Source organism: Python bivittatus, unplaced genomic scaffold (assembly GCF_059951505.1).
Source record: "Python bivittatus isolate LINGU-HERP-01145 unplaced genomic scaffold, Pbiv_v1 ctg000210_np1212, whole genome shotgun sequence".
NCBI classification, from domain to species: domain Eukaryota; kingdom Metazoa; phylum Chordata; class Lepidosauria; order Squamata; family Pythonidae; genus Python; species Python bivittatus.
This window is the reverse complement of record NW_028277053.1, coordinates 4,749,761-4,763,439: the sequence shown is the minus strand read 5'-3', so window position 1 is coordinate 4,763,439 and position 13,679 is coordinate 4,749,761. Positions and strand designations below refer to the sequence as shown.

The 13,679-nt window shown below is 44.5% G+C and overlaps 1 protein-coding gene across 3 annotated transcripts in view; it reads right to left on the bottom strand.

The window, feature by feature from the left end:
- Window positions 1-320: 320 nt before the first annotated feature.
- Window positions 321-13,679, bottom strand: part of CORO2B (coronin 2B) — a 90,379-nt gene continuing 77,020 nt past the window's right edge. For 2 of the 3 annotated variants that reach the window (XM_088139247.1, XM_088139246.1), the window contains exons 6-13: window positions 13,470-13,634; window positions 12,441-12,557; window positions 11,231-11,335; window positions 9,015-9,111; window positions 8,212-8,324; window positions 6,656-6,746; window positions 4,485-4,624; window positions 322-4,183 (exon numbers count right to left, since the gene is read on the bottom strand). In XM_088139247.1, the coding sequence (XP_087995373.1) occupies window positions 4,046-4,183; window positions 4,485-4,624; window positions 6,656-6,746; window positions 8,212-8,324; window positions 9,015-9,111; window positions 11,231-11,335; window positions 12,441-12,557; window positions 13,470-13,634 (966 nt within the window). In that variant the 3' untranslated portion in view covers window positions 322-4,045. Of the gene's footprint in view, window positions 4,184-4,484; window positions 4,625-6,655; window positions 6,747-8,211; window positions 8,325-9,014; window positions 9,112-11,230; window positions 11,336-12,440; window positions 12,558-13,469; window positions 13,635-13,679 lie in introns of all 3 variants that reach the window. The other variant, XM_088139248.1, reaches the window with a different exon arrangement.

Below are 13,679 nucleotides of genomic sequence, written 5' to 3'. Positions count from 1 at the left end.
TTCTTTTAAAATTAATCGTGATGGCTCAATTCACAGAAGCAAGACACTTCAGTGTAGCAGGTGATGGGGACTGGTTACATGGCTCTACCTTCATTGTGGCATTTGCAGCCTTCCCAGAGGAGCCCACTAGGAACCTGGAAGAATGGTAGCATCCAGGACATGTAGAAGCTACCTTTCCAGAAATGGAACATTCCAGAAAACTCTGGAATATTCTGTTTCTCCTGTGGGTCACATCGACCTGCCCATTCTGGAGGAGAAATGGAAACAGCCCAGAGCTCTGTGGAAAAGCAGTTTTGCACGCCCCTTGTGGGATATCTGGTGGATCTGATGCAGCAATGTTTTTCATGTCAGGTTAGTGAGGAGAGGTTTTCCAACCTTGGCAGCCTCATTGGTTTCCCATTTCCATGAGATCCTATGGGAAGATCCTATATTAGATGGGATCTTCCCCCCACAGAGACCTCTCTCCCAATTTCTCGGAGAAATTCAAGAGGCTGCATGTGCCCAGCTTTTACTATCCATCAAACTCTGGTAAATAGCTGCCTTCTGAAAACCTTGGGCTTCCTTTCCGGGTTTGCACCGTGAGCCTCATGACTCTCCCTGCCCGCCTCCCTGCCGTCCTTTTGAAGGTGTCCTTGTTCCAGCCAGAAGGCAAGGAGACATCACCAACTGGTTTGCTATTTCGGTAGCTTTATTTTGTCACTATTGTAGGGCAGCATAAATAATAAGCAAGTGAGAACAGTGAAGTGGTGCAGGAGGGAAATCAGTGTTAGGCACAGAATACAGTGTGAACATGGATTGCAGGGGTGCAAACAGAAAACAAGCCCAGTTGCCTGGCTGTTCTTGGGAATTAAAAGTTTGATGAAAGGTAGACTCCAAATAAATCTTTGGTGCACATTGTGGAGTCTTTTGCAATCTGGCTCTAATTTTCAAAGAAAGTGATTGTCCACATACTGGAGTTGCAGATGTGAAACGCAGCAGGACCAGACGCCCTGAGAAGTTGCCTTAGGAAAGAAGCCTGAAGGTGAGCTTTTTCCTGACCGTTATGGACAAAGCTGATCCTGCCAGATTCAATCTTCTGTACAGTAAAAGCCTATCCTCTAAACTTGCTGGCTTATTCCCTACAACATCTGAACGGGGATGACTTCCAAGCCAAAGTTGAGGGTAGAGCGGGGCTGGTATGGCTTGAATGGCTTTGAATGCTTGCACTTCGTCTTTTGGAGCTGGCCAGCCAGTTAGCTTACTGAAAGCCAGAGCTAGCTGGATCTGAGCCAGGATTATCATTAATACAGCTGCATGGGCTGGCTGATCCAGGGCCAGCATTTTATACTCCTGCTGTTTCCAGAAGTTCCAAGTGCTGCTTGACTTCTAAGTCCTGCATTTACAAATCCTCTCCTAACCCTTTTAGCAGGTGTGCTGAAAGGCCCAGCGCTGCCCTCATGATGCAAACCTCTCTAGGTAATGTGTAAATAACTTCCCAATACAAGTTGTCTCATTCAAGAACGCAAGGATCTTCTAGAGAACTTCACTTCTTCCCATCCAGTGGGCACCGAAACTCAGTTGCCGTTTAATTTAGTCAAGATTCCACAAACAAAATTACCCCTATCTTGTTTATGAGCAAAGGGTGTGTCTCTGGAAGGAGAGGAGAACCCCCACTAGAAGAGCTTGCAGCAAAGGCAATGCAGGATCACAGCTTTCCCCCCCATCTGCAGGGGCAGCCAGCCAGCCGCTTTTTTTTTTCTGAGAGAGAGGGGCATAGGGAATTCAACATTAAGCCGGTTTTCTCCAGCTGTATGCCTTCGGGATGCATTGGCCATCCTGCCTGGAAATTCTGGGTACTCAACACATCCGGATGACTCCAAGCTGAAAGCTGTGCTGGGCTTATTCCATTGGCAGGTGCTTCTGCCTGACCCTCCTGCAAAATTTACCTTTTGATTGCATTTTTCCTGAAACTGCATGTGCTGTTCCTAGTAATGAGGACTAAGAAAGCAGATTCCAGGGTGACGCTGAGAACGGTCTTGGGAGGACAGAGCGGCCCGTGGTAGAGCAAAGCCTGTTCTTTGCCCCTGGAGAAGGGCTGCCAGATCCAGTCAGCAAAATTCCAAGAGCACCAGATGGCCGCCAAGAGATGCAGAACACTGGACGGCGGCTGCCATCTTGCGCCACCTGGATTTTTGCAGCCCAGATAAGGTAAGGCTACACTCAGGGCAGCCTTGAGGCAGCCAGGAGCAGGGCCATTAGGTTGAGCTGCCCCCCTGCCCAGCATCTGTGCAAAACGTCCTGCCCCTTGACTTCGAGGTTGGCCATGACGTACGAGGAGCCAGCCTGGAAGACACGACTCCTCTGGGATGTCCCACCAACCAACGAATAGCGTTCCCGGAGCGGGAGACCCAGAAGCCCCGACCAGCCAGCAGTGGCTGAGCAAGGTGTGAAGGCGGGGACAGAACGGGCTCCGCCTGTGGGAGACAGCAGCTGGCATATGCGGAAACTGGAGGACATGCAGGTGCCCTCACAAAGTGGCTATTATGGAGGAACCATGCCCCTCCCTCCCTCCCCCTCCAGCCCTTTCTTCTGCAGGGTGCCTCCTGCCAGCCCTCTTCGATATCGTGCTTTCTGGGCAGGCAGGTACACTTACGAAAAGCACTGGGTTGAGCACCCCCTCTCCCCTTCTTTGCCCAGCGAATGCCTGTGGGAACAGGCATGATGTTAAGCTCCAGAGGCATTCTTGGAAAGGAAGTCAAGATGGCCAGGATGGTGCCATCAACGCAAAGCCCTCCCCCTTTTGAACGTGTGGCCACCATATTGATTTTTAAACCCCCACCCCCACAGATGCCCCTGGCTGATGCTAAAGGCTGGCACTTTGTTGGGCATTAACTTGCCAACTCCCTATTTTTTTTAGGCTAAACAATCAGAATGGGCATGCAGTTTTGTGAGCACCATGAAAACTATTAGGGCATTGCACCCCATGATTAGATCATTCATCAGCAAGCAAACCTGCATTTAGACAGGGTGGGCAACGGCAACCCATCTCCCTGGGCACACTTGGGTGAGGACTGCCATCCCCTTTTCTTGCCACAAATTGGCCCTTTGCCAACTGCTCCATCAGCTGCTGAAGGACCTGAGCTATGAATCTGTTTGAAAACTGTAAGGACAGGAGCGTCAGATTTAACATATTGTAGCCTGGCACTGTCCAGTATTGTGCCTTACTTGCAAATCTATACGCAGTTACAAATACAGTCCTACAGTCCACTGCTTCTAGAGAAACGAATAAAACACACCTATAACTCCAACAGTTCTTATGGAAGGTACATTAAAAGTGCTTAACTTTTGCTGGGTTAAGATTAACCACCTGCAAAGTCCCTGTCGGCCCCTTCATATGGGACTCTCTTGGTAAAGAGAATGATCTCTGATATGCCTACATGATTGATATATTCACATTTGTATTTCAGACTCTATTCCCTCAAAGGCGTCATCTGCTTGCCACTTAACAGCATCCATCTCCGTCTTTTATCAAGTTTATCTCTAGGGCTCTTGCAACTGCATGGCACACCCCAGGACAGTTCCCAGCAGAGGGGAAGCCATTCCCCTTGGCTCTTCTATGGATCTTTTCAGTTTTGTGTGCCTGCATTCCAGCGGTGTACCCACTGTGTATTGACAGTCACACTTTGCACAAGAAAAAAAAGGTAAATACTAATAAATTCAGTTGCTTTCTGCTGGGCTTACAATGTTGTGCTTTTTCATCCCTGGAACAATCAGGGATGAAAAATGATTCTGTAATTTTGCAAAAATCACAAATAGCAGTACGCTTCTACTTACTTCAAGAGAAATTTGGAATACATACACCCCTTGTTCTTTTCATGCAGTAGTTCTCAAGTTAAATCGTACAAACAACTTTTTAGCGCTAGGCAATGACCACAGAAGAACAGGCTTCCAGTTAGCAGGTGCACCCCTGCGCTGGCACAGGGTCTCTGGCTCATATCGTGTGTTAAGTTGATACAGTAAAATTAAAGCGTGGGTATAAACAAAGAGTTTGTTTAGAAAACGATTTTCAGAGTCCATTGTTTTTGGGACTATTGCGCAAGTTTTTCAATTCCAACTGTAGCTGTCGGATTTTGATGTCTTTCTGCGAAAGCTCAGCTTTCAGTCGCCGGATCTCATCTTGTTGCCGGAAGAACATTCGGAGGAGCTTCACATAAGAGAAGAAACAGGAAAGGGTCAACACAGTGCAAGACTAAGTAGGTTGGAACGATGCTATGGTGCCACAGGATCTGAGATGGCACCCTTTTGTAACCTTGGGTAGCCTTTTCTTAGAAAAAATGGAGATATTTCATTTTGCATCGACAAGAATGGAACTACTGGGGACCAGCCTGCAAGGATCCTACAGTCCACACTGTCTTGTGGACTTAACAGGGCTTAACATCAGGATGGAGGAGTTGCAATAATTTCCATTTCCAGACTGGAGAGAGGGCATAATTGCTATATCTTACCTCATTCTCTGTTCTGGGTGGTACATTTTCCAAGAGGTCTATCCCATTGACAACAACACTCTTCTTCTCTCTAATTGGTGGTTTAAAAACTACTTTGGATTCTTTCTTATAGCCTTCCTTTAAAGACATCAATATGGGATCTGAAAAACAATACAAAACCCACATCTCAGGATGGGCACCAATGGAAAAATAAACAATAGATACAAGAGCCACCAATCTTATGAACATCACTTTTGCCAGCAGTCATAATCTCCCCATACAATTGGGACGGGGGGGATGTCCACTCTCCAAATTCATTATTGAAGTCATGACTCCTGGAATTATCAACCTGTAGGCCCAATTCTACTTGGCAACTACTCCACTGTTCCCCATAGTTCTGAAGCTGACATGGCTCTCATATTGTCTGGTCAAACAGGTTCTTTTTAGTTCCTTCTGTTGTTAAGATCATTGTTGCTTGGTGATGCAGGCATTCTCACTTACCCAGAATGAGGTGCAGTTTGACAGTCTACCCCCCAAAATATTGAGATTTCCAGGCAATGTTCTCAGAAGAGGCAAACTACCAGATTGTCCCTGTACCAGGGAAGAAGATTCTGAATTGGTTGGCATAAAAGATTGTTTGTGGAAAATAATTGGATTTATCTGGCCCTCCACCTGACTAGCAGCTGCCTGTATAAAGAGATCTGTATCTTTTTAATGATCATAGAGCGTTGAAGAAAAACATGATTTGAAATTGCCGCCCTTCAGAAAGGACTACACAGTCACCAAGCTGGATCAGAGGAAGGTGTGAATCCCAGAAGAGGTGAAAGAAATACGTCTCTTTGCATTTGCTACAGCCCTTTGTACTTTATGTTTAGGTATTTTCTAGCATTTTATGAATGGCATCAACTGAGATACCATACTGTTTTCTGATTATTTACTTGGACAGTTTTCTGATTTATTCATGACATCTCTAGGTACATGAGCAACATGTCCAGGCTATGTTAGAGTAGCTACTTGAACCTGGAGAAATGTGAATTTGACAAGGCACTGGTAGATTTTCTAGGGTACAGTACCCCTTTTCTTCATTTGGCATGCAAATGGGCCCTTCCAAGATGGAAGCAGTACTGTACTGCATTGGCAAACCGCCTGAGGTGTTAAGGATGTCCAACTCTTTCTAGATTTCACCAATAAATTACCAGTGGTTCATCCCCAGATTTTCTGAACCGGCTGCACTCTTCTCAGCGGCATCTGCAAGGACTGGTTACTTTTGTTAGAATTATTAAAGTGGTGTTGTGGTACAAGCTGCATCCCTTTCTACAGATGTGTGATGTTGCTCTGCCGCTAGAAAGGTGGTGGATAGGGACACATCACTGCCACAATACTGCTTACATCACCCCTTGTCCCTCTCTGTGGATGTCAATGACTCTTCCCCAATTTGCTCTAGCCACATGCTCATATCCAAGGGAATCTTGGGAATTCAAGCAGCCCAACATTTCAACACCTGAAACAGGTTTTTACATCCAATCCTCTAGTACCTAAACTCTGAGAAACCCTTTGTGGTAGAAACAGATGCACCTGACAGAACCACTGAACCTTACTTCCTTCTCACTTGGGGAAGTTCAATACTTCAGAATGAAGTTATATGATCAGGAAGGGGCTTATTAACCAGCCCAGGATTAAAAAAAAAAAGAATCCATTAAAATAGAAACTTTTCGTGAAATCAATGGCTGATCTTGGTGAAAAGAGGTGTACTTTAAAAGATGTTGAAGATATTGGGGTACCCTATGGAGAGGACACAATTCTAGGACACGGATGCCACTGCAGAAAAGATCTGCCTCCATGTCATTGCCAAGAGTGAACTTGAAGGCTGTGGCATTTAGACCTATTTTCAGCAAATATTGAGAGGGGGGGGGGAGCATTGTCATTCTGAATATTCTTTAACACTTCTTATCTTGAACAGATATTGACATGATAAATCGATTGAAAGAATTATAACTGAAAATGCTAGGGATATCGGCATATTTTTACAACTCTTTCCTTAATGTCAAACTTCTGACGGATCTGGAAATATTTTTTTAATGCTGTTGACACTGGAATCTCCCCAAAGCGTTGACCATGGAAGATGGTTCAGCTCAGGTTGTTCGTGACTGAGCAAAGGTCAGAGGTGCGTCTGCAGGTGCCAGTGGGCTCACCCCTGTTCATTCCACTCAGCCATTCATCCGGGGTGAGGGCTGGTTCTGGGCCTGGAGTCATTGGATAGATATCTTCCTGGTACGTTTCAGACTAAATCAGAAAGAAGAGAAACGACATGTTTGAAATCATGAGCTGGTTCCAATTTGCCAGGTCTAGACCCCAAAAGTCTAGATTTGCAGTGAGAATAATTAAACCAAAAATGAATCGCCATTTGTCCCATCCTGGCCATCCCTCTCCAGGTTCCTATACTATGAGGAGCCAAGTTACAGCCATTTCAACGTAGTGCGTAGGTTTGATTTTCAGACAGCCATTTGGGAAGAAATGTGCATTCAAATATTCCCAAGCACACCCATTTGACTGGCATTAATAAGATTGAATCCATTGCCTGGATATACATTTTCACATATTGGACTAAACTGCTTTTCTCCCTGGCAGGCCTAACTCCCCAGGCCTTTTCTGATACACAAAAAACTGGAACTCCTGAGTTTTTCCTTAACTCAAGTGCGCATGCTAGAGAAAGGATGCACCACAGAGGCAATCAAGTTGACACTGGCATTCAGATAGAACCGATGTCTCCCCCTAAGAGCTATCTTTAAGTAGCCATGGTACTGTTCCATTAAGTAATCCTTGTACTGTTCTGTTACGAACATCTAATAATGTTTTATTATATTGTCCATTTTATGTTGAAATTGGCGTGAGCTGTTAATCCCACATCTAATTAAATATCCTGATCACTCTGATCAGTTTTACTTAAAACGTTTACTTTCAGATTCACATGATTCCATTTCCTTAAGTGTGGCCAAATTTTGTCATGTTATATGTAAGATGTGCAGCAGTTTGATTGATCTGTTTCCTTCACTGGTTAATCAGTATCAGTTTTGTGTATGTAAAGTGTTTTATGAAGTGGTCATTGACTACAATAAAGAGGAGGAGGAGGAGGAGGATTAGCATCAGCACCCTCCCTCTTCCTCTCCTCTGCTTCGAGCAGGGGAAAAAATGACAGCTCCCTTATTTATCACCTGAAGTAGAAATCAAGACAATGGAATCTCAATAGAAAATATTTGGGTTTGTGGAGCAGGAAGAAAAATGTTCCAAAGATGGAACTGACCTGCAAGTTTCCTATAAAAAACCATTGGGAAGCATTTCCTTTGTGTAAATCACAAAAACTGGCATGGCCACGATGGCAAAATAACTTCCCTTTTTAAGGGCCACTTTTCACTGCAAGCTTAGGCTTGTACTTCAGCACCGTCCCCACTGAATTCCATGGAACCTGCTCCCAAATCTGGCCCAGCTGGATCAATCACTTTGAATATGGTACATGTTCTCATATTTACGTATGGTTTTATTATATCCGCGCATTTATTCAGCTTATCCCTTAGGGTGCCCACAGGTCGTTAACAGTCAAAATCCAGAAAACAAGAGTAATTAAAAATAAAATAAACATTGGTTAAAATTATGCAGTTGCCATCTTTACTTCTGTGGTTCCCCCACCTCTGCAGACCCCTGGGCTCATAGCTGGAAGCAGAAAAGACAAATGCTGGGTCTAATTACTCACTCTCCTCGGTACAATCATAGAGATTGGCTCAATTAATCCTTTCAGCGTAACGAGCTTGTAAAATCGAAACACCTCACACGCAGACACATCCAGGCCGTGCTTCGGCATCACTCCTGCATGTATTAAATTTAACCAGGTATGACTCATGGAAAATTGCTGTCTTTTGATATGACATCACAATAAGCACAGCAGCCCCACAACAATTCTTTGCAGCTTTTTCTACTGTCACTAGGTGTTCCCTTACATTTGAAAATGACATGCACTGTAGCACCAGCTACAGTTTCTATGTGGTTGAAGAGCACAGCTGGTTCAATTGCTGGTTCAATTGATTGTTCTTATGTTCATAAACCTTCTACTCAAGAAGGAAAAGGAACCAGTCACACAACTGTGACAAACAGTGAAAGGGAATCTTGAGAATTGCCAGACAGGAAAGATGAAGATTGGAAAGCTAAACTGGAAAGAGGTGGAGGAGACAACAGAGCAAAGGGAGAAGAAGCTCTGAAGAACACTGACTAAAGGAAAAGGAGCTTGGAATGACTTCGGTGAGATATATCGGGACAGGAGAGTTCTTGGGGCTCTCTGAGCTGGGTTGCCTGTTTGCAGATGATTCATTACCCAACCAGGTAACACCATCAGTGCAAATGAGCACCAAGAACTCCACAGTTCAACCCTGAGTTACATATATTATTTTCTTTAGGAGAATGAGAGCTTGATGGAGCCGAGGCAGAGGGACCATGGAGAAATTTTCCCCATATCTCAGTCTTCCCCTTTAGACAGCCCAGCAGACAATAGGCACCCCTTACCAAGGCCTTTCTGGGGGGCTGGAGAGCGGAATTCCATTAGGTAGCTCAGGTATGGCTTCTCAGTATTGATTTCATAGTATCGGATATTCCCATCTCCCTGAGGAGAGAACAAAAAGAAGAAAAGTAAATTAGAGGCACCCTCTGGATATTATGAATTCATCTACAAGAAAAAAAATAGATCTGTTGGACTGTGAGAAGTCAACAACATCTGTAATCAGACAAGATTATTATTGGGACAATGACAGAAAAGATGTCACAAGCTTTGAGTGCTCCCAGACTGCTTTTTGAAATGAAGAACTGTGGAGAATTCAAAAGTTGGAACACATTTTATTGTTTGAACTCATAGTCAGACCTTCATTGGTCAACAGCGTCAACATGTTTAAAGCAGTTTCCTATAGAATCTCATTTTCCTCACAGCAGTTTTGTGAGGTATCACCAGTTTCCTAAGAATTAGAGTGAGCATCACCAGAGTGAGGTAAATGGAGGAACAGACTTGGCTGTACAGGTAGTCCTAGCTTAACGACCATTCATTTAACAACAGTTCAAAATTACGACAGCCTCGGAAAGGGTGCTTTATGGCCCATAAGCACTTCTGGCCATCGTAAAACATGGCGCCACCTCCCCATAGTCATGTGGCTGCATTTTGGACACTTGGCAACTGGCTTGGATTTACGACTGGCTGCCAAGCACCCCGCGATCATGCAATCGTCATTTGCGATCTTCTCTGCCAGCTTCCCCATTGAAGCCGGCAGGGAAGGATGCAAGCAGAGAGGACGCAGCAGTGGGCAGTTACGGAGTTCAAATCTTCCCCTCCCCCTCCAGTGGTGTGAGGCACGGACCTCAAACCTTCAGGTGCTCCATTCACTACTGAGAGAGGGGAGGGGAAAGAGGATGGAGCGAAAGAACTGTCTGCTGAAGGATTTCAGCTCTGCGTGGAGCTGGAATCCTTCAGCAGACAGCTCTTTCACTCCGTCTGCTTAACAACCCAGGGGGTGCCCAGATTGCAGTCATTGAAGGAAGCAGCCAGTGGGCATCTCGCTCAGTGACCACTTCGCTCAGTGACCAAGATTCCAGTCCCAATTGTGGTCACTAGGCAAGGACTACCTGTATCCCTTTTGGAGGCATCTTCTTCAGATTTTGAGGACAAGCCTTCAGAATAAGAATCTTTAAGAGGACCACAGTTGACTGTGCTGAGTGCTGAAGTCCTGGATTCTGGAACAATCTCAGGATGCAGGTATTGGGTGGCTAGGGGCCATTTATTAGGACTGAAGATGAGGCCGATTTAGCCTTAGAGATGTCAGATATTTTAGAATCTAGGCCCAAAGGTACATTCCTAGGCTGAAAATTAGGTTATCTTGTCAATAAAAGCTTACAAAGAGAGTATTTCTTGTTGAACTGAAGGTTGACAGCTAAGACATGAGGGGGAGCCATGGGGTTCAAGAGTTTTGGCTTTCTAAGACCTCACTCCTTAGGAGCTACCACTGGAATTGGAACTGCATGTTAATTCTCCTTGTTGTACTTCTGACTTTTCCTTGATATGAGGAAACCCTGGTTCTTTAACTGGATCTGCATCCTGCTTTGGAGTCTGTGAAACTCATGAATGCTTATGGATAAATGATGGTCTGCAATCTGATGTTACTAGTTCAACCATGGCAGCCCATGGCAGCAACATCTGTCTCCAACTCATCTAATTCAAAACTACCCAAAGTTCACTGAACTTGCCAAGACTAAGCCACCAGTGAATTGGTCTCTCTTGACCTTTCATACATTACATGACCTTATTTGTTTCATCTAACTTACTTCTCCTGGATTTATTCAAAGCAGCTTGCCTCTTCCCTCATGACTTCAAGGCACAGGAAACAAGTTCTATTAATTTCAATAAAATTAATTCTAAGAATGCATGTACAGAATATCAAACTAAAAAACAATATTTAAATATGGAATTAAACTGGTTGACGTAGGGATGGACAACATGGTGTCTCAAAGTGCCCAAGATACACCCCTATCTAAATAGAATAAAATTTCACATGCGATCTTTGCAGTTGGGTTTTGGTCCTTGTCCCCAGTTCCACATGAATGAATGCAGTTTTGAGTGGGTGTAAAGGTGTATGTGCGTGCATCCCTCTCAGCAGATCATGGTTAGTGTAGAACACTTGCAGAATACAACAGGCCTCCTGCACGGCAATAATTTATGCTCAGAAGCAACCCTCAAGCACCTTGCCAGCCAGGTACAACATGTGGGTGTCAGCATCATAGAATGGGAAGAGAAGCCCTGATAATCCATCAATCTCCTCCTCTATCAGTGGCATGGACAGATCTTCCTGGAGGAATGCAAAATAAACAAACAAATATTTTGTAAGTTTGTGTGCAAATGGTGCAATTTTCAAGACAGATGCTAAACACAAAGTCACATTAAGTCCTTGAAGAGTATTCGGAAGCTTCAGCTGGTGCAAAATGTGATGGCACGGGCAGTTATGTGTGCCTCTAGAACGGCACATGTGACACTTCTGCTCCATGAGCTGCATTGGTTACCAGTTGCTTCCGGGTGCAACTCAAGTGCTGGTTTTGACCTTTAAAGTCCTTCATGGCATGGGGCCGGGTTATCTGAGGGACCGCCTCCACCTGATTACATCTGCCTATCCTGTCAGGTCCAGCAGAAGAGGCATGCTACAGGTCCCATCCTCTAAAGAATTACATCTGGCGGGACCCAGGAGATGGGCCTTTCCTGCCATGCCACCCTGTGGAACATCATCTCCCCCAAGGTGATGACTGGCCCCATCCCTGATATCCTTCAGGAAGTCCCTTAAAACGTGGTTGTGCCCACAGGCTTGAGGGTCTCAAGGTGGCAGTGAATTAGTGAGATGGCTTTATTGCCTAAAACAATAATTCTCTCTGCTACTCTGGTACTGGTAACTTTGATTGTGTTTTAATTGTTGATTTTTTTAATTGTTAATTTTTTATTATTGTTTTTTACCGTATGCCGCCCACACATTTGTGAGATGGGTGGCTATATAAATATGATAAATAAATAAATACAGACAGACATACAAGAATTCTATAGTGCCTTGAGTATGTTGGTTGAGCTCATATACTGCAGTAAGCCATGGCTTGCTTAATCATGGGGTTGTTGAATAAGTTGTAAAATGAGGTTCATACACTCACAGAGCCATAATGTCATGATTTACAAAGTGCTAAGTTCACACAATATAATAAGCCAAAGTCCAAATGGGGAAAAGCTAAATATCATTTGTAGGAAAAGCTTCTAGCTGCTGCTATCCTGAGTTCACCCTTGTTTCACAGCTCCACCGATGAGCTAAGACAGAGGCAAACAGAAGTCTTTCTTTTCAATTAAGCTGCAAAAGGAGGTTTTCGTTTTGCTGGGCTTCTCACCTAGCGTGTGTGCACACATGCAATTATTTTTCTGACCTGATCCCAGAGGGCAATCTGCCTGGTGTTCCAGCGTGACACACCAGTTGTCAGAAGCCTCTTGACGTTCCCCAAGAAGACAACACGGTTCACACGGTGGTTCTTGCAGTTTGCCTCCTGTGAAGACAACCACAATCATCTACTCAAAAAGCTGGCCACTCCTTCGCTGGAATGACAAAACATCACCTTCCAAAAATGCCTCCGGATCTTAAAACAATTTCATCCAACACTATGTCCTGTATAATTAATAAAAAATTAAAGCAACATTTTAATAGCCACTCCTTAACTAAATGATGCAGTGAAATCTCGGTTCTCTCTACTGAAAATTAATTTCACTTAGCAATTTATCCATGCTCAGCTGCAGGGAGGTGGGAAGTACAGTAGGGTGGGCTGGGGGTCAGGGCTAACACCTTCTTCCCAAATTATCAGCTATGTTCATACTTTTCTCTGAACACTCATTCTACAGATTCCTGAGTTACAGACCCACTGAACTATGGCCACAGTCGAAGGTGTGACTGCAGGGAGGGGCCCAAAAAGTTGCAACTGGGGCCATCATTTTGACTTTTTTTTACAGACACACACAGAACAGCTATGCACAGCCTGTCTCCAAAACTTAGGAAAGGCCCATTGTTACGTCAAATGCCAAAATTTAAATGTAAAGCTGTTTAAATTTAAGACAGAGGAATCTGTCTATTTTCTTTCAAGCTATAAACAGCCCTTGAAGACTCTGATTTTGACTGGCAAACTTGTCGGAGGGGATCGGAGGTAAGGCTTTTTCCTTCAACCATTTCCTTAATCTGAAATGCCCCCGCCCCAAACTGCAGCTGGTTCTTCTGAGGAGAGAAAAGGCATTCTAGCAATTAGACAGGGAAGACAGATCTGAGCAAAAGGATTAAATGCCCTCTCTTCCATACGTACCATTGTGATCTCAGCTAGGCAATGATGGCTGTTTCAAAAAAACCCAGTCAAGTGACCAAATCAGAACTGCTTCACGTCTTCTCCATATTGGCCCTTCAAAGAAGCTCCTACCTGGAGGACTTTGCCTGAACGTGGCTCAATGACCCGTAGCTTCCTGTCTTTGCAAGTGGTGGACAGCAAACTGCCGTCTGTGTTGAAGGACATGCAAAGGATGACATCAGAGTGGCAGTCAATCATCTTCACTGGCTCGCCAATATCTAAGTTCCAGATGAGGACCTGAGAATGAGAAGAGGCTCTGCAATTTCAATGACTTGCTTACAG